The sequence below is a fragment of the Urocitellus parryii genome, chromosome 5, assembly GCF_045843805.1.
Source record: "Urocitellus parryii isolate mUroPar1 chromosome 5, mUroPar1.hap1, whole genome shotgun sequence".
Taxonomy (NCBI): domain Eukaryota; kingdom Metazoa; phylum Chordata; class Mammalia; order Rodentia; family Sciuridae; genus Urocitellus; species Urocitellus parryii.
This window is the reverse complement of record NC_135535.1, coordinates 69,584,301-69,606,321: the sequence shown is the minus strand read 5'-3', so window position 1 is coordinate 69,606,321 and position 22,021 is coordinate 69,584,301. Positions and strand designations below refer to the sequence as shown.

At 31.6% G+C, this 22,021-nt stretch overlaps 1 protein-coding gene across 4 annotated transcripts in view; it reads right to left on the bottom strand.

Annotated features, from left to right (window-relative positions):
• Scaf11 (SR-related CTD associated factor 11) overlaps nt 1-22,021 on the bottom strand; it is an 80,320-nt gene that overhangs the window by 27,643 nt on the left and 30,656 nt on the right. For all 4 annotated transcript variants that reach the window (XM_026400628.2, XM_026400627.2, XM_026400625.2 and 1 more), the window contains exons 2-6: nt 17,482-17,563; nt 15,655-15,812; nt 5,639-5,716; nt 2,596-2,696; nt 50-114 (exon numbers count right to left, since the gene is read on the bottom strand). In XM_026400628.2, the coding sequence (XP_026256413.2) occupies nt 50-114; nt 2,596-2,696; nt 5,639-5,716; nt 15,655-15,812; nt 17,482-17,542 (463 nt within the window). In that variant the 5' untranslated portion in view covers nt 17,543-17,563. The remainder of the gene's footprint in view (nt 1-49; nt 115-2,595; nt 2,697-5,638; nt 5,717-15,654; nt 15,813-17,481; nt 17,564-22,021) is intronic.

Below are 22,021 nucleotides of genomic sequence, written 5' to 3'. Positions count from 1 at the left end.
TATTTTTAACATAAAAAAGTAGAACACACACACAAAAAAACCCACTTACTATGTATCACCTGCAAGTCATAAAATCTTGCACTTAATACATCTTCCCTTATGGTGTTTTTTTTCCTGTAAATATCAAAAAAGGTGGAAAGATTTAAGAGAAAAGTATCATTATGTGCATGTATTTCCAATTCACTGACCATCAAAATGAAATCTATTATGTATTATTAACTATCCTAAGTTGGGTAAAGGTTTTAAAACACACTCTTGCAGACTTCTATGAGAACACTTTTTTTTTTTAAAGAGAGAGAAGAGAGAATTTTAATATTTATTTATTTAGTTAGTTTTTGGTGGACACAACATCTTTGTTTTTGTATGTGGTGCTGAGGATCGAACCCAGGCTGCATGCATGCCAGGCGAGCGCGCTACCGCTTGAGCCACATCCCCAGTACTAGAGAACAAATTTTAATATGAGTTCTAACAACACCTCAGTATTTACATAATAATCATATTGACTAATTACAAACCTGCTACTGCACTCTATGGTATAGAGGTAAGCAGATGTTACTTTTTTAGGGGCTATCAGGAAATTCTAGCAAAGAATGAATGACTAATTGCAACTCCCCTGTCAGTTGACATTCTCCACTCCAATGACTTAAAATGGAGGCTTATTAAAATATCAGAAAGAGAGGGGTATTTGGATTTCATTGCTTTAGAAGGGAGAGCCAAATCTGAATGGATCTTGTCCCTGTGCTGGAAAAACCAGGCACATGCAAAGGACTGAATGAGGGAAATGTTAAAAACATCCAAAAACTACAATAAAAAATAGAAACTGTAAATAACCAATAACTAATAGAGTTTTCCATTTGGGGAAAAATCATTCAAGTCATGACTTGTTGGGCAGAAGCAAATGATTATTTTACATGTGTTATTTTCGCCATGATATGCTTTTCATGTTGGACCCAAATAAATAGTCTCACAGTTCATTCAGTGGTGACCACTGCACTCTCATCAAGTTAAAAGAACTAGAATTCTCTGGGTGCACAAAAATGCACATCCATGACACTGTCACAGCCAATGATAGGAGGTATATCAGGCATGAAACTACCAAAAGGTATTTCTTCATGCCTGGGGAAAGTGTGCTACTATTATCTACCAAGCAAACAAATAAGAATCAAAGCTCTAATTTGCTCTAACACCATTAACTCTGGGAATTATAGGCGGGCTCCTTGAGTCTATGATGAATACCTTAAAATCATATACTATGTTTTACATCTGTAAACAAGTATTTTTTTCTGGAAGAAGGATCTATAGCTTTCTTCACGTTCTCAAAAAAGTCCATAACTATTGAAAAATTAAGATCTAAAGAGCCACAGTGTAATAAATTAGTGGCAGGTTCAATAAATCTCTGATCAACTGCTTTAAAACAAATAAATATATTAGTATTTTCAAGAAATGTATATTCGGGGCTGGGGATGTGGCTCAAGCGGTAGCACTCTAGACTGGCATGCGTGCGGCCTGGGTTCGATCCTCAGCACCACATACCAACAAAGATGTTGTGTCTGCCGAGAACTAAAAAAATAAATAAATATTGAAAATTCTCTCTCTCTCTCTCTCTCTCCTCTCTTTAAAAAAAAAAAAATATATATATATATATATATATATATATATATCCATTGTTTAATTTAGGTTAGATTTAAAAAAAAAAACAAAAGAAATGTATATTCATGATTTATAAATTTGATTACAAATGTGACAATATACTGACTTAAAAAAACACTTCTGGACAACTCAACAAATTTTTCCTTTTTTTTTTTTTTTCTTTTCTTTTTTTTTTTTTTTTTTTGGTGCTGGGGATCGAACCCTTGTGCATGCAAGGCAAGCACTCAACAACTGAGCTATATATCCCTAGCCCTCTAAACAAATTTCTAATCAAAATAAGCTTAAGTTAAATGTATTTGCTATTCATATTCAGTTTAGTTCAAAAAATGTTAAATATCCGTTCAACTCAAGTACTAAGCATTACATTTCTATACAAATATGCTAAACTAGGATTTAAAACAATTAAAGAAACAAATCCAAATGTACTAAAAAATTCTGAAACATAAAACACTTGTTATACCAGGCATGAAGCATCTATTAGAAAACAAGCAAAATGTGAAAGAAAACAAGGCATTTCAATTTTAACTACTTCATGAAGGACAGTGTGCTATTTTATTAGTTAACAGTCTACTTTTCAGCCAGATAAATGCTACTCAAGAGTGTGGTCTGAGCATTTGTGCTTATCTGTTAACTGTTTGTTATTGGTTTGTGGTAATTACAAAACAGGAGTGAGCAGTAAGAAATTTTAATAGAAATTATACACTTTTGTAAATTTTTAGTCTTACAAAAGTTTTGCAGGAAATAAAAATAACCCTTCAGAAAAGACAGAAATGAAATTGTATTCTCAGATTTTAATTGATCCTTCCTTAAAATATCAAGTATAGGCTTTCAGATAAGTAAATACATTTAAAGCCTATTTTAAATTTAAAAAAAAAAAGATATTATTTTTGTATTAGCTTACTAATGGTTCGGTTCATTTGGATTCCACTTTTAAAAATCACTAACCTTATACAGCTTTCTGAACTTTCATGACAGGACGGCTGTTTTTTAAGAGAGCTTTCAATATTCTTGTCTTTTGTTTCTCTCAGCTGTCTTTTTACTTGAATCTGTAAGAAAAGCACAATCAACTATTTAAAGTGATAATCCAACATCATAAATGATAACCTTTCAATTCTTCCTTGAAATAATAAAATTAAAACAAAAACAAAAGGAATGAAAAGTATAGTCCCAATACATATACCTACTCATTCAAGTATGATAAGCCACAGCTTAATTAAGTGTGCTAATTCCTGGGGAAACAAAACAGTGAGAGATAGGGTGTATAAATAGATCAAGTTAGAGGTTGATGGTGTCATTCAGTGGTACCGTACATTTTAAAAAAAGACAATCTCAGTAATAATTCTTTATATATTGTTTATATGTTGGATTAAATGAACTGTATCATTAAAATTTATTTCACCTGTTTCCATTCACTATTTTAATATGCCTATTAAAAATTTTAATTGTATAGTGACTTATAGTACCCTTCTATTAGAAGCACTAATCTAGATGACAGCATGAGATACACAGATGCACAAGTAGAGGAATAGAAAAGGAACAAATTTTAAGACATTGTACAAAAGATATAAGATTAGGAAGCCTGCCCTTAGTAAGCTCCCAAGACAAATATGGGAACAGTACTATTTAATGAAGGAAAGAGAGAATTCATGGATCCTGGGTACTAAGGAGCCATGCCTTGGGGGTCCTGGATGTGGGGATCAAGAGCTGAATGGTTTCTTTGCCTTGACCTTTGTGGGAGTGAATTGGTATTTGTACCCACACAATTGCTGACTTGCATCCCTGATAGAGAGGAGAGGAGCTCTACAGAGGGAGAAACCAAAAACTCTCTCAGCTCCCTACAGACTGAAAGAGAGCTGCTGAATTGAGGAGTGTCTCTTCCATTTCCTGCCATTGCCCACCCCAACTAAAGACCCTTGCTTGCCTCCACTCAGCACAGCAAACAAGCTAACATTTTCTAAGGCCCATCTCTCATGACAGAGAGAGAAAGTGAAAACAATGAAAAATTAAAATGGCACAAACACACACAAAAGATGAGGGAGAGAAGAGATGAGTGACTGGGGCTGTGACATCAAATTAGGGCTGGGGAAGAGGGCAGGCAGGGAGTGAGCTGAGTCTGAATTTGCTAATGTTTGAATTCCTTTTGTATTCTAGATGAAGATATGCTATGAAGTAGTTGGAAATATAGGTCTGATTCTTAGAAAAGAGATATGGGCTAGTAACAGAATTTTAGAAATCATCCAAATATAGGTAGCATATAACCTACTGAAAGAGCTGAATAAACAGACGGGGGAAAGTATGCTCAAAGAATTGAAATGAAGACCTTTATAGGAGCTCAAGTGATTAATAAAAAGTAAAGGGAAGGTAGGAAGATGGCAAATAAGATTAAAGGTCAGTTAAAGGTCAGATACATAAAACAATCAAATATACCTACATACCCATAAAAGAAAGATGTCCTACAAGCCAAAGAACATCGTTAACATTACACTCAGAAATTAAACCATGGGATTTGGAAGTCAGAATGTTATTCTGGACCTTACTAACAACTGCTAATGTAAAATGTTAGAAATAAACGTTCAGTGGAAGCTAAGGGAGATATCTCATTCAAATTCAGCTGTAAAAAGAAAGTGGAGTTTCAACAGAAGTTAACATCAAAGAAAGATATTAGAGAATTTGAAAGATGGTTCATGACAATACATACTTTGTGCCAAATTTTAATATAAGTAATATGCAAATCCTATTAATTGAATTTAAAATTTTATTCCAAGCAACGCAACAAAATATCTTTGGAAGTTATCTGATGCCAATCAATCTTTAACAACATAATTTTATAAAGACTGTATGAAAAAAGAAAAAAACATAAGTATGTCTTCAGAGAAGTTACTTAATTTTTATTATAGCATCCATAATATCTTTTCTGCAAGATATATACTATTTGTATAGATGGCCTAGATTACAATAAACAAATAACATAATAAATAATTACAATAAACAAATCCTTTTTCACACATCATTTTATCTGAACTGCAGTCTAATTTGCACTTTACACATCAAGACTCATCTGACAAACATACCAAAAAAACCTATAAAATCCTACACTAAGAGTAACTAGTGCTTAATAAATAATGTACATTGCATCCATACCCTTTTCTCCAGTAACTAAACTCTCACAGACTAATAGTGCTGTCTGGAAACAGTTCATTTTTCCCATTTATAACATCATATACTTATAACTGAGTTTGATCATTTTTAGCTATTTATCATTATCACATATCTTTCATTTCTCATAAATTTTACCTAACAACTATCATTTCTTTCTGTTTCCCTTTACTCATTAATTCAAGAATGTTCCATTTAGTTTTCCCTTTTTTATTACAAGTCAAATTCAACTTCAATACAAATCATAATGATGACTCATAATAAGAAGTAACATCAATGAAATAACCAACATTTAAGACAAAGACATCATTTTAAATTTAATTTTTATTGGCTAACCCCCAAAATTATTTTGTTAATGAAAACACTTTTCAGATATTTTGGACTTAAATGTTTATGGGGATTGGTCTTTGAATCTAATATTCCATTTTAAACAGTTTTTCAATGGAAAAATGTATTCAAAGTGCTTCCCAACTAATAAATGTTTTGTAAATAATAGGATATGAGTAGAATGTTATTCTAAAAGTTTAAATATGCTGTATTTAAGTGTGAAACATCTTTCAGAGCATCAGAAATCTAATATATTTGTGAAAAATAATAAGGCAACCACTATAGCTATATCCTTTATAGGAAGAAAAAAAATAAAAAAAAAAGGTTCAGAATTTCTGTACCCTTGTTGAAAGGTGTGACTGTCATGCTGAAGAGGAATGGTTGTACATATTTAACCTAAAAGTTGACCAATTTTCTAATATCCACAAACTGGAAATATATCAAAGCAAAATAGCCTCAAATAACTTTATACAGTTTATGCTACAAAATAATATCTAAGACTCACCTTAACACACCCTTCCACAGCACTCAATTTAAACACTGCCTGAAAAGGTTTTCGGTCAATAGGACATGAAGCCAGTGTCTGAAAAATGATAAACAAATTATATACTTACAAATGTTACCTTAGTATAGATCACATTAAATGATACTAAATACAGTTGTAAGTTTTCCACTTTTTCCACTATAACAACAAACAGAAACGTGTTTTTCTTCTTTCAAATATAAAGGAGAGAAAATACTCTTGTCTGTGTCATGCCAAAGAATAAATACCCTGAATTGGTTTCATTCATTCAAATATATACTGAATACCTATTGTATGTTAGTAATTGGAATACAATGATGAACAAGAGAGATAATAAGATCTCTGTAATTAAGATTTCATTAAGATCTGCTACCCCAGTGAGAACTACCATATAATGAAAGCTGTGCTGAAATCTACAACCCTGAGATGTAAAGCTGGCTATTATGCTAAATTCAGCTGTGAAAAGAATGGCTTGGACAGGACTTTTACAAAATATTCTATATTTTCCCCAAAATCAATTATTTGAATAGGTAGTTGTGCCAACAATAAAAATATTTAAAAGATATGAAAAAATTAAGTATTCCACCACCCCTACCATCAGCCATTTAGATGACCTCTCCACAGGCAGTTCCTCATATAGGCTTTTGCACATATCCAATGCATATTTGTATATATGTCTTAATATTATGGTATAATTCAGAAATTGAACTAAATTTTTTCTCCTCTTCATTATATATCTTAGATTGGTTTACATTAGTAAATAAAGTTATCCCATTCTTAACAGCATATATGCCATGGTAGTTTTAGTTTACCCTTCCTTTTATATGTGGAAGGTTGAGACTATTTTCTTACTTTTAAAGGTTATACAAAGATTATTTTTCTTTAAACTGTCTATTCATGTTTTTTGCCTTTTTTATTAAGTTGCTAACTTTTTGAAATTGACATAGGTATTTTCAATTAAGGAAACTGATCCTTCAATCACTTTAAGATTCTATATCAACTTTATATAGTTACACTTTCTGTCCTTTCGAAATTCATGTGCATCAACTATAACTGAGGGTTTGATACTATTAAAAGTTGCACAAAAGTGGGTTTATACTATTTAAATAATTTAAGATGGAATATTTTCTACCAGGAGGGAGGACTCAGCAATCTATGAAGAAAACACTAATATCTATGGTTACAAAAGTAAAAAAACGAATTTTAAAAATATAATAGCTGGGGCTGGGGATGTGGCTCAAGCGGTAGCGCGCCCGTCTAGCATGCACGCGGCCCGTGTTGGATCCTCAGCACCACATACCAACAAAGATGTTGTGTCTGCCGAAAACTAAGAAATAAAATGTTAAAATTCTCTCTCTAAAAAAAAAAAATATATATATATATATAATAGCTGCAGTCCAAAAGATCAAAAAGAGTTATAGAATCTATATAAATTACCTTAATTATTCATTAGTGAAAAATGTGATATTTGCCTTTCTGGGATTTACTGCATATTTAGATATGCTTACAGAACTATAGGTAGAACAGACTGTGTATAATACCTGATAATACAATATTTTCACAAAACTCATGAGTTACTTTGGGAAGAGTCAAAACAAAAACTAGTTACCTTCTACCACCTTAATTAAAAGTGTTCTTTAAAAAAAAAAAAAAGTGTTCTTTTCCTATTAAGTAAGTATAGGAAAAATGCTTTACAACTCTGAACTGGGAAATGGGATCTTACTGTAAGAAGTCAGTTGGGACTGGTAGAAGCCAGCTCCACTAACAACCTCCAAATATCAGGGATTTACCATACTATGACTTTACCTACAGAAATCTTGGCCTTAAGAAGATTTGCTGTATGTAGCAAGAAAGCAGCTAAAGTCTTTTTTTTTTTCCAATTATTAAATTTGTTTTCGTAATTGTAGATTGTCAGCATGCCTTTATTTGTTTATTTTTATGTGGTGCTAAGGATCAAACCCAGTGCCTCATGCATGCTAGCCAAGTGCTCTGCCACTGAGCCTACAAACCTCGGTCATAACAATGTATTATTACAGGTAGTAATAGATAGTTTAAATAAACTATCTAAGTAATTGCTATGTTACCAATTAGCATATATGCTATAAAATTTCTTAGATGAGGCTATATTTTCATTACATTTATAATTTAAGAGTACTTAAATTTTTCAAGTTCTCCCAATTTTTATCAAAACTTAAAAATAATTTTATTTGTTTTAAAGGTAAATTTAGATACTCATAAAAAAAGATTAAACAGTAATAAATAAAAATTTGTTTCCTTCAATGTTGGCTTAATACCTAAGATGCTAGTGCAGTGGCTCTCGATTTACTGTCTACTTTCATATTTTCTCTTTTCTATAAATTTGTACAAGTTACACTGCCTCTCTGTGCCTCAAATACCTCACTTATGAAAATGGGAATAACAAAATTTATCTCTAAGGTTTCCAAGGGAATTAACTGAATATATAATTCTTACAAAAATGTGTGGCATATACTATCATGTAAGGTCTTAAAATTACCAATCAGCTTAACTACACTAACAAAAAACTAGGCACGGTAATACATGCCTATAATCTCAGCCATTTGGTGCTGAGGCAGGAGGGTCGCCAGTTCAAGGCTAGTGTGAACAACTTAGCAAGACCCTGTTTCAAAATAAAAAGAGTTAGGAATGTAGCTCAATGATAAAGTACCCCAAGTTGAATTTCCAGTGCAAAAAAAAGAAAATACTTGATTACAAAAAAGACAATCTGTAATATGATATATATACAAGTGAGAAACATGAGTTCTTAGTGATTTTTATTGGAATTTCTACACTTAATAACACACATGGAAGTTATTTTCTTGTTCTAGGATTTAGATATGAAGACCCAAAGAAAACTTCTATGTTCAAGAAATTTACTTGTATATCATTCAATGTCTGAAATTACACAACCTCATTTTTTCTTTGTTAAATTTCCTCTGTTAACATCAGTTAAATTTCACTTTTTTCCTTTACAATTTTCATTGAGACATGGTTTTAACTTAACCATTACATTTTGGTTTGTTTCAAATATTTGAATTCTGGGTAGGATTTTAATTCTCCTTTTCCTTAAGCATACTGCTTTGGATCTGTCTAAAGATTCATTCAAAGAAAGAGTTCCACTACAACAAAAACAAAAATTAAATTAAAAAAAAAAAGCACAAGAAAAAGGGTGGTAGTAGTTAGATGACTACTACTATATAGTATCATAATCTACATATTCTTCAATTTCCTAAAAATAACTTAGTTAACATTAGAAAACAAGCTAATTCACTTTGGCTCAAGCTCAGCCAACATAAACATTTCTTAAAACTGATTTATCTTTCTAAGGTAAAGAAAGCGTAGGTCAAAAAACAAGTCACCAATGATAGACAAAATACCTTTTGATATGGCTAAGGAACAATGCTGTCCTTTTCTGATCTTGGGAAAAAACAACATAGCAAAGCATTTCACAGAAGAAACAGAAAAGAAATTCAGTTCTCTTGAGATAAGTCTTCACAGCATACACCAATAAATTAAGAGTGACTAAAGAATTCAATGAAAAATATCAAAACACATTTTGAATAATTAAGTAGACCGTTTAATTTTTTTCTTAATGTGTACTGTAGGGAAATTAAAAAGTTACTTTAACACACACTACAGTTCATTAATATGTACTAAAGCATCAAATTATATATAATGTGATAATCACATAATTGAAGAGAAAAATTTTACAAATTAATGTTAAAAGATGGTTTAGATTGACCTAATTTTATGGTATTTTGGGAAGGAACCTCATCCTTATATCATAAAGTTACTTTAAGTTTAATTTTCAAAGGAAAGTTTATTTGACTAGAATAACTGGTTAAATTTCTAACAGTAAAAATTTAAAAGTCCACATTTAAAACTACTAGAAAAATTTATTCAATATATTTATTATATTTTTAAAATAATTTCAATTTTGAAGAAAATTATCACAAATTGTTTCATTATATGCAAAATAAATCTCAATTATTCATCATTTTGATTCCTTATATGTAATAAAAATACCCTAAATTATTATTCACCTGTTTAAATGAATGACTTTCAGTAATTAAAGTTTCTAATTAGTTTCATAATCAAAGTATCTAAAATCACCATTCGACTTTATGATACAGTTATAAAATTAATAGCATTTGCTCACTGCTTTATGATGTTATGTTTAATAATAAATAGAGCATACATTTTACCATGAATGCTCTGTACTAAGGTTTTATCAGTTAAGGAGGCCATTTTGATAGTAAAAATAATCTTCCTAATGATTTCAGTAAAACATACCCTAGTATTCTGAAGCGTTGTAAATTCCCAGCTCAGACAAACCCATATTTAAATGTAAGAACAGGAAACCTTCCTTATTTGGGAATTCAGGATTCTTGATTTCTAATATTTCTTGCTTCCTGCTGCTGCTCTATCCTCAATCACATAGGCTGACTATAGATAGCCCCTCCTAGAGAGAGAGAAGCAAGTGTTAAAGATAAGTGCTTAAAGACTAAATCTCAGTCTATGCTTCTTGGCAGTTTTCCTGTTCATGGGAATCTCTAATACATCCATGTATCTCCCACTAACAAATAAAGCATATTATAAAAAACTGCAGTTGAAAATCAAAGATGCCTGAGGAATGAATACAATTAGAAGTTGTTGCTTATTTTAAAAACTATTAACCAGGACCTATCCCTTCTCGTTTATGGTTCCAAAACACCTAGTCTGTATCTCCAAAAGTGCTCACCGGGTGTCAGCCTACATTTTCTCTGTCACACTTAAAACATTCTTTCAAGACAGTCCTGGTCAATCCATATTAGAGAAACTATGGTTCTTTGTACTAGATTTCAGAAGTATATTCCTAAAGGACAAATGGTTTTCAGTGATAAAATTAACAGTAAGCATTCCACCTAACTACTCAAATAGAACTCTTTAAATATTTTCCAAAATATAACAACTGGGTAGAATTATATTTAATCTTAATTTCTTCTGACATTTAATAGTTAAACTTTCTATTCCTAGTATAAGAACAGAAGACTTAGTGAACTACCTGTATAAATCATTTTATATATTCTGACATTTAAAACTAGTCTACACAGAAATTTACATAATTTACCTAAATGGTGAAGAGAGTATTAAATGAAAATCTTCACACAGAGACTGGTAAAGAGAATTAAATGAAAATCTTCATGAATAGTCTTTAGATAATGAGCATTCAAAATATAAAAATATTATTTCCCAAAGGATTAATTAATAGGGTAAAAACGGCATTAGATACAAGTTCAAGTTCTGGAAGACTGAGAACTAGCAACTTCCCTAAGGCACTTTAAGGATAAAGGTAGAAAGTACTGATCAACTATTGCACATATCTAATATACTTAAAATGAAATAATATATCTGACAATACTTTATCAGTTATAAAGGACTAATGTTAGTGGTACTCCAAGTAAGTGCTTAAAATATTGTCCCAGAGAAATACAATAACTGAAATTTTGGTAAGTTCAGTGATTTTGTTAAATTTGAGGGAAAAAATGGTTAGAAAAAGCCCAGCCAATAAGGCTTTGCTGAATTATTATGCCACTGAAAAGGGATTTAATCACCAGAATCAGGTGCAAATTTCCAATTACTGCATAAAGGGACACTTGTATAAAATATACTGGTAGTTAAAACATAAGTCAACTAACTACTCATATCATGATTTTCTGTTATATATTAATTCAAAAATATACTCCTCACCTGTCTGTATTCAACATTGTTGTCTGACTTCTTCAAGAACTGTATGTCACTTGGTAAGACTCTCTTCATTTCTAGTCTCATGAGAGAAAGCATACCTTTGTCAACTGTCCAATTTTGATTTCATTAACCTTACTTTCTCAAACTGAAGCTGCCAGCACTTGACAGGAAATTGAAGACTGAGATAAATAAGCTGAGGGAAGATAATCTGTGTATAGTGGGAAAACTAATCACATTTTCAAAAATTAATATTTAAAAGGGAAATATATTATTTAAAAGATATGGGGGAAGGACCTCAGAAGATAAAGAATATCTTAATCACATATATTGCATGTCCTTTTAATATAGTAAATGGGACTGAGGGTGTAGCTCAGTGGTAGTATATATGAGGTTTAATCCCCAGCACCATGTCCTCAACCCCTGTTACTCCCACCCCCGAAAAATAACAGTAAGAACCCTTGAAATGTTTTAAAAATGTAATATTTGTTAGTTCTCAAACCTTAACCCTATAAAGGCCAAATTTTTAATCATTTCTTGGCAACTGTGCCAAATTATAAATTCTATCTTCTTAACCAATGTGTGGGGAAGGGGCAGCCCCTTGTTTACAAGAACCATAATTATGATCAGCTATCACTACCGTCCATACATCAGATTTATCTAGCCTTCACCTTTCTAAATATCTACTTTAAATGCACAAACTCAGATAATTAAAGTTAAATTTATAGAAGTTCAAAAATCTCACTAAATATAGATTGTATTTTTACTTATAGTATGGGTAAAATAAATAAATTCCTAACTAAGTGACTGATGAAACTTTAGTACACTGGCTCTATACATATTTTAGTCCAATGACTTTCTTTTAATTTCAAATTCTCAGCTCTAATAGTGATGGTTTAAACAAATAAAAATTTCAATTATCCTATAATTCAACTATACTGTCTTTGTTCAACATTCTACTTCTATACCATTATACTTTTATAAACTAACAGGCTTACCATCTATGAATTCCTTGAAACAAAACAGTCAAACAGTACAGCTTATTTAAATTTGTTCTGGTGTCCCTAAGAAAAATATTTTACTTAAAAGATAAGGGGAAAGGAGAAAGAAAAGGGGCAATAAGGCTCTAGGCCTTGAAAGTAAGCACAAGTTCTACTATACTGAATTCTTTTGTCCGAAGTGGATTCTATGGCATACCTATGTACTACAAAAGGTCAATTAATTACTTTCAAATCCTTACACAGTTTTTATTTATATAACCATAGAACCAATATTTTCAATCTTGGACAGATTAAAACTAACTTTGATTTTGGAGATAGATACTAAATATCAGTTTCTTACAATTAGAATTTCTTTAATGCTCCAAATACTAAGATGAAAGTAAATGACTCTTTTTTGTATGTCTGTGTGTTTGATATGACTTCTGAATCACATTTCTATGAATCCTGATAATACATTTCAGCATGGTTGAATTTCTGAAAGACATAAAATCTAGAAAAATGATCCTGAATACATTCTGTGCTACTTTCTTATCATGTAGATTTCCAATCACTGTAAATGTCACTTTGATAGCTACTCTTCTAGAAGTTAACATAAGTAAAATGTTAAACAATAGATTAATTTTTTTTTAGTTATTTTAGCTTTAGGCTATTCCTTCAAGTATTTGAAAACAAATTACTACTTGAGTTCAGAATTCTTACTTTGTACATTGCATAAATATTAACATAGCAAATTAAAAGTTAATTAAATGAAAGGATGTATAAGAGCACTATTAGCATAATGCATGCATGTAGACTCTAAATATATATACTTATTCCCAATCCTGGCATCTAAAGTAAACTGCATACCTCTCTTTTAAACAGAAGGCAGCTGAGGAAAATGAGAGAAAAGAACTTATGATGTTAAAAAAAAAACACAAAACCTAGTGAGCTTAAAATCTGATTCTATTTGTCAAAGTACTGATATATTTTAAAACACATCTAATTTTTATCACAGAAGATTCAATTAAATATTAGTTTAAAGCCTAAGTGACTTGGTAAAACAGCATTCATTCATAATTTATAATGAACAATTTATTAGTAGACTGTCCTCTTGCTACTACATAACTTAACCATTTATTCAACTGATGGCTGCTATTCCCACTAAGGACAACACAATAATTCAGAATTATTCTCCCCTTTCAAAATTAATTACTTTGTTTAACAAATTCCACAACTCTAACCCCCCAGCATAACTTAAGATAGTAGCAAAGTAGTTAAGTACTTGTTTTAAGAAGCAATTTCACTTTAATAAAATGTTCATGTCCAAAAGAATAACTCAAGAGGAAATTACTGCATTCAAGAAAGATGTTGACTACAATACTTACGATATCAAGTATTAAATATTCAACAATTAACACACAATTAAGTTTACTGCTAACTTGTCTAATAAGGTGGAAAACATGGATAGTCTACAGAATCTAGCAATCACCACTTCTCAACATACAACCGTTAAAGCTTACGGTTGTATTGAAAGATGAACTTGGTGTGGTAAGGAAAGACAGAGGACCATGTCTATACATTCTACTTTCTTAAGTGAAAAATACATATTCAGATTATTTTTGAAGTTCACAATTATCGGTCACTGAATATAATCATGAAAAGCACTGAACTGAAATCTTCCATCCACCCAGTAATGGTGCTTCTCTACCTGAAGCAAAATCTTGGTGGGGGGAAAGGGGGGAAATGGTGGTAATGTGAATTTAACCCAGGGGTGCTCTACCACTGAGCTACACTCCCAGTCCTTTCTTATTTTGAGACAGGGTCTCACAGTTGTAGAGGCTGGCCTCAAACCTATGATTTGTCTGCCTCAGCCTTCCAGAATCTCTGGGATATCATGAGTGTGCCATTGCACCCAGTGGCAAAATCCTTTCTAAAAAAATTCATCAAAAAGTAACCAAGATGCAATAAATACAACACAACTTTAGTTTAGTGGCAGAGAAAAATACGCATTCTTATTTCATTAGTCAATACTCCTGCAAAATCATCAAGATTTATCAATCATATTAACTCCATAAAACTCAAAATACTTTTCCCCAAAATATATTTTCAACTATCCTTAGTCATTTCTCATCAAAGACTGGTTTAAGTTTTAACCTAAATTAAAAGCTTCTATGTATGCTATTATGAATTCAATTAACATAACAAACCTTTTCTTCCCTTTTTCCAGAACTCAGTCAGAAAGGCAGTATAAATAAAGTCATTTCTCCTTTCCACACTATTAAGGACAAGATAAGTAAAATCCCAATTATGTAAATACAATTATATCCATGGTATTTAGGGACACTGAACAACTGAATGCAGTTAATGTTCAAATTATTTTTGAAACACATCTATTTTTTTTTTACTAATTTTTACACAATGACAAAATACTAACTCAGAAAGTACAACATGATTAATATGAAGAACAATGAATTTTTATTTAACAACTAATAACAATGGGGATTATAATGAATATTTCCTTCAAAGTACTTGGCCCAAAGGGAGTGAACACAATACATCAAAAGTCCTGTTCCTTAATCAGTTACACTCCATGAAGAATCAGTATACCTAACTCAAACTCTGAAATTACTTGCTACTAAGTTAAAAACAGAAATTAGAAAACTTAATTCTAAATTTATACTGCTTCTTAAGTTTTGAGATCTTGGTCAAGTAATAGAATATAAAATCTAAAATTCCTCAGTTGTAAAATGAAAAAACACTATTACATCTGCTCTGGTTAATCCACAAGATGGATATAAAGAAATCAAATAACCTATGTGAAAATTCTCTGAAAAAATCAAACAAAAAGCAGACAGAAGTGTTATTAGTAGTAAACAGATGTTATCATACTAGAGTTTCATCTGCTCTTCTGTAAGGTTTTCTTTTTTTTAAAGAAATGCATTTAAGTGCTCTTTATGTGTAATATGAAATGAATTGCATTCTGCCATCATGTTTAAGAAATTAGAATAAATAATTGAATTTAAAAATTTTTTAAAAAGAAATGCACTTAAAATTCTTTAATTGTAAATGAATAAAAAGCTGAATAAAAAAATTATAAGGAAATATAATGAGAGACCTTTAATAATACTGAGAAATTTGTCCAAAGTACTAGGGAAATTCATTACTGTGAAATAATTCATGAAATATAGTATCAACTCTTTAGGTTAAATTAAATCATGCTAGGGAATTAAAATTCAGTAATGTATCAACCATATTAATTCTTATTCTCAGACTTACCTCTGCCCATTTAAGAATACAGGTCACACAGAAGACATGATTACAACTTTCTGGAAAACCAATTTCCTTCTCTAATAGGCAATTAAGACATATTGGACATCTATCTGCTTCACTGTAAAACAGACCAGTGGTAGCAGTACCATTTCTGTTTTCTTCACCTGTAGAGTAAAACAACCAAATGTGTTTTCAAGTCCTCTAAAACAAAAAAAACTTATTTCTATAGCAATATGGTAGACTAGATACTCTAAGGGCCCTCCTATTACAAAACAATTAGATCTTAGATAAGTAACAAACATAGTCCTTAAGTCCAATAGCCCAACATTAATTACTTTGGCATGCACGTGTCTTGTGTGCATTTCTGTATACATATAGGGGATTGCTGATAACTGAACCCAGCATCTTAACATGCTAAGCACATGCTCTAACACTGAGCTACACCTCCTGCCACTTTATTTTTAATGGGGTAGTAAAAGAACTTCAATTAGTTTTAATGAATTTTAAAATAATAATTAATTTTTTTCATATTATTTCAGCTATATTTATTATAGTGTGTGTATATATATGTGTGTATGTATATATATGCATAATTGGTTCTCTTAAAAATAACCACTACTATTATTATACTTAATAAGCTAGTAATTCAGTAATATAATCAGGTATCTATAAGTGTTAAGATTTTTAATTTTTTTGAAAATAAATATTGCACTTGGATGATGTCTCCTAAGTTCTTTTTTTTAAAATGAATAATTTTTAGGATTCAAACTTTTAAAAGTAAAAATGGCTATAGTGGTAAATCTTCACTCAAACTTATCTCCACCCATCTAGTTCTATCCAACCAAGTAACAACTGTTAAGTTTCTTCTGTGTCTTTCCAAAGATTTTTCTAATGCATAGAAAAGAAAGCCTTAATACATTTCCTTCCATTCACACACCGCAACAACTATACAGATTATTCTGTTTTTTCATTTTTTATTGATGGACATAAAATTGTTTTCAGCCTTTCCTATGATAAACAACTTTGCATGCACTGCTGACTCAGAATTTAAAAAAACTCTAAAATTTAGTATAAATAAAGGAATGGATAGCTGAAATATGAACAGTGTACAGTAAGCAAATGAAAAGCTGCAATTATTCTGGGCATGAATATCCATACTAATGTTCAGATCTGGAGACCAAGCCTTCCCAGGTAGAAGAACTAACAGTAATACTCAGAGACTCTAGGACTAAGTCAAGAGCGGGCTAAGGTGTTCCAGCATGGATCTAGGAAGAAGCAAGTCACATATAATTCCTGTAGAGGAAAGAATCCCTAAATTAGGCATTCAGGATTCCACACATTAAATTTATCAAATATCAAATTCTAATCAAACATTAACAAATCTAAGGAAATTAGCCACCATGAGTAAGAATCAGCAAAAACAAAATTAGCAAAAACCAAAATCACTGGTTTCAAAAAGCAGAATTGTTAAATATCGTGAAGAATAACTAAACAGCAGATCAGACCAAGAAGAAAAGAGTACTTCTGAACTGGAAGAAGAAACTATCTAGGTTCTAGAAGACAGAAAAGGAGATATATAATAATGACAGAGAGGCTAAGAAATGAGCTAGAAGTAAGGTCTAACATACTAATTAAAATCCAGAACAGAATTAAAAGAGAATAATTAAAGAGGCTGAAAAAAAATGTACACCTCTTTAGTTTACTTTAGAGTTTAACAACAAAAACAAGTAAAAACAAAAAACTCTTTGTGTATTTTGACATGCATACAAATAAATATGTAGAAACACAAAGTTTTGCTTTCAACAGACAAGCTTTATAAAAACAAAACATTACCTTCCATATCTTCATACTCCTGTTCTCCCACATTTAGGGTATATACAGTTTTCTTCTTCATTTCTCCTTGGAAAAGAATTTCCTATAGGATGAATTACAATAAAGAATTTTTGTTTTACTTCTCTCAATAATAATTTATTAAAAAATTAATTATGAATTATAAGAAATTACACATAAAAGAACGCAGTACAAACCAAGCCAGTCTGTGGGTAATCCAGTATTCTTTTATAGTACTTGCAAGAAAAAAAAAGCAAACAGTTTTATTGAAAAGAAAAGCCTTATCTAACTATTAAATAAAAGCTAAATGATAAATTCTATGACAAAAATACAATCCAAACATAGGAAAAAGAGATGAACCTGAAATGGAGTTTTCAGGGAAGCCAATAAGTCACATGTTGAGGAACTTAAAGCATTTATGAAGCAACACAGTATAAGGAAATAAAATAGAAATTAGCTAAGACAATCTGACAAGAATAGTCAGTAAATGAAAGTATGTATATTTGTGTATACTGGAACAGGATGGGCATATAAGCCAAGAATTGCACCTGAAATTTCACAATGAGGGGCAATAAAAAAAATAGGCAATGCACTGTAAAACAAACTAGATTATAGACAGATCTCTGATGAGAAGTGGCTATGGATGTAGTTCAGTAGTAGAGCACTTTCCTAGCATATGCAAGACCCCAAGTTTGATGCCCACTATTACAAAAATATCAGAGACAGACAGAAGGGCAGACAGACAGATGGACAGACACAGATATAAATTTATTGTTTTAAAGATTGCTATGTGAGAAAGTATAGAATGGATTACAGAGGGGAGAGATTAGAAGCAGAATAATTTGCATAGCTCAAGTAATTGAATGTGAATTAGAAAACCAGAAAATTAAAGAGCAGATGAATAATTTCTGAGATTCAGTAAGCAATTATGGGTCTAGGTGTGGGGGTGCATGCCTGTAATCCCAACAGCTCGGGAGAATTGTGAGTGGAAACCAGCCTCAGCAAATAGCAATATGCTAAGCAACTCAGTAAGACCCTGTCTCTAAATAAAAATACAAAACATGGCTAGAGATGTGGCTCAGAGTGCCCCTGAGTTCAATCCCCAGTACCAAAAAAAAAGCAATCATGGGGAAGGAGTCAAATTATTTTTCTGGCCTAGACAACTAGGAAAATGGTAATTTTTATAAGGAAAGAGAGAGAAAGAGAAACATGGGAAAGGAAATTAATTTGGTTGTCAAAGGGAAGAAATTTATGAGGAAAAAATAGTTTTAAAAATCAATTCTCAATATCCTTCTTGAAATTATGTAAAACACATGACTGCAAAAACCCATCTGAATACAGACATTGTAGGTATCTAAACACAACAAATTCCCCAATTTATCAATTATGATTCTCCTATGTATCTGACGCAATTTTCCTATTTTCTAAAATTATATACACATGCTAATTTCTACGTTAAAAGTATGACTTGCCTAGGAAAATTTCCTGTTTGGTTAAATAAAGTCACTCTTCTGTTTACAAAACCAACTGCAAAACAAGAAACTTAGTAGCAGATGTTAAGAATAAATATTTGGGGGTATGGTAACTGGTGATTGAACCCAGAGATACTTTACCACTAAGCTACATCCCAGCTCTTTCTATTTTAAGACAGGGTCTCAGTAAGTTTGTTAGGGCCTCACTAAGTCGCTGAGGCTGGCTTCAAACTTACGATCCTCCTGCCTCAGCATCCTGAGCCACTAGGATTTATGTGTGCCACCATGCCCAGCAAATGTGAAAATAACATAAAGATTGCAGTGATTTAAAGCTCAAAATGAACCAAAAGTCAGTTTTTTTTAAAAAAAAAAAAAAGACTTAATTCAATCAATCTTCCTTAATAAAAGTAGAACATCAAAACAAGAGGACAACTTCTCATTCTTTGCCTACATTTGCGGTATCTGTTTTAGTTCTGGTGCTATTCTTTAGAGACAAACAACACGAAGATAAATGTCCAAGAAAGATGACAAAAATGGCTACAGCCTTAGAAACCCTATCATTTACGGACAAATAAAGTGGTAAGCCTGGAAAAACAGAAACCTTAAGAAGAATGTGAGCAGTTATCTTAAAATGGAATGGACTATTCTGAGAGGCAATAATATAACCTATCAATGAAGATATTCAAGCAAGTCAATGTCCTCTTATGGGTTTTGTTTAAACTCGAAGATTTATTGAGTACTATAGTCAATTCACTAAGTTCAGCACTGAACAAAAACAGAAATCCTTGCCTGTCTACTCTAGTAAAGGAGACAAAATAACTAAAATATCTATTATAACAGAAGCTGAAAATGCTATAGAAAAAAATTAACAACAGTGGAGCTAAAAAAATAAAAAAGAGTGAGAAACTAGGGAGACTGCTATTTTACAGAGTGTTTAGTGAAAGCCTCTCTATAAAATGACGTTTGAACTGGCAGTGTAAAAGAAGCAAAAGAGAAAAAGTTGCATGTATAGTGCTAAGCATTACAGGTAGAGAAGAACAAATGTGAAAGTACTCAGAGAAGCAGCTTTGTTATGTACAAGGAACAAGAAACAGAAGAGTATGGTTAGAATAGAGCCAAACAGGAATAGCAGTAGGTGAGAACAGAGAGGTAACAGAAGACAAGATCATGCAGCACTTTCTAAGCTAAAGTAAATACAATGGCTTCTTCTCTGAGAGAGATGGGCCCCTTAGGCAGTTTTGAGCAGAAGTAATACCAAGGGGGAAAGTAGAAGCCAGCAAGATTACTCTAATAATCTACAAAAAAAAGATGTCATAGCTTTGTACCAGAGTGGTAACAAAGACAATAGAAAGTGCTCAGACTTCAGTTGTGTTTTGAAAATTTGGCCATGAGAATCTGATGATCGACTGGATGAAAGGCATTCGTTAGAGAGCAAGAGTCCAGGATAATTTCAAAGGATTTTCATTCAAGCAAATAGAATGATAAAGTTGCTTACATAGAGAGGACTACTTAAAAAAAAAAAAAAAAACATAACCATTTACTCTCATTGTTATTTATGCAGAAAGAAAGCATCAATATAACCTAAGAACCTGTTACAAATTCAGGATATCTCAAGAACCATCAAATACGTAGTGAATCCAAATCTGCATTTTAAGCTCTGTACAAAATCAATATACTTTAAAGCCTGAAAAGCAATGCTCTAAACAACTTCCCAACTTAGTTGATTTTAGAGTCATACTGTGCTCCCATATGGTCAATAATTGCATATAATTTTTAATTTCTGCTCATATCATACTACCATATCTCTCCCATTATTCTAAATAATTTTAATAAAAACTATTTAAATCAATGTGATAAAAACATCAATCTGAAAATTGACACAATATTTTAAAAATCTAACAAATTTTCAGAAGATGTAGTAGATTATCTCTATATACATAATTTGTCTCACCTATGCTATTTTCAAATTTTCTCCTCTAAGAATAGCATTCATATTTATAAATTATAATTTACATTTTATAATGAATGAACTGTCTTCTCTAAGTCTCATGTAGTAAAGCACACAAGCTTTCCCTTCTATTAAAAATATGCTTTAAAAACTACAGAAGCACTTCAAACTTTTAGAAGTTGTGTGCTTCTTCCTGTATTAATAATCTTTTATATCTGAAAAATGATTATGCCATATTAACACTTTAAACTAATAAGGGTCTTAGCATTTCATTAGACTTTTTTTTTGTAAAAACAGCATCAATATAACCTAGGAACACGTAGCAACATGGCCATATCTCAACCAATTTTAAGTTGCCAAGACTGGTCTTATATTTGTGATCCTCTTGCCTTGGCATTCCAAGTAGGTGGGATTATAGTTATGCACTACCACACTCTGCTCAGTAGACTTGTCTAAACTTTTTAATCTTTTTTTCTTAAGTTTCAGTTCAATAACTTATAATCTTTTGCAGGGGGATTGGGGTGGAGGGGTGTTACCAGTGTTTGAACTCGGGGGCGCTTGACAACTGAGACACATCCCCAGCCCTATTTTATATTTTACTTGGAGACAGGGTCTCACTGAGTTGCTTAGTGGCTGGCTTTGAACTCACAATCCTCCTGCCTCAGCTTCCCAAGCCACTGTGATTACAGGTGTGTGTCACCACGCACAGCACAACTTATGAACTTTTAACTTGTTCATGTTTATCTGCTGTATCTGCCTGGACTCCAATTTCTGATCCAAGAATCCAGGCTTTTGAATATCAGCTTTTCTTTGAATTTCCAGTAATAGAAATGCAGGAATACCACACAAAGCTACAGTCCTAGCCAGTAATAGAAGACCTAAGAGATAAGCTATAAGTGGGTAGGATTATTGTTCTTTGTGGTTATCTAAAAGAGTTAGACATATCCCAATTTGGGGCTATTTACTATCTATGGTTCTATAAACAAGTCAAATCCTTCCTACACTACTTATTATTACTTCTGCTAAGCTCTGTAAGTAAATTATAAATTAATTATAAATATAACTAAATTTTCTTTTGATGGTTCTAAATTTACTTCAAATAAATTTCAGATAATAGATGATC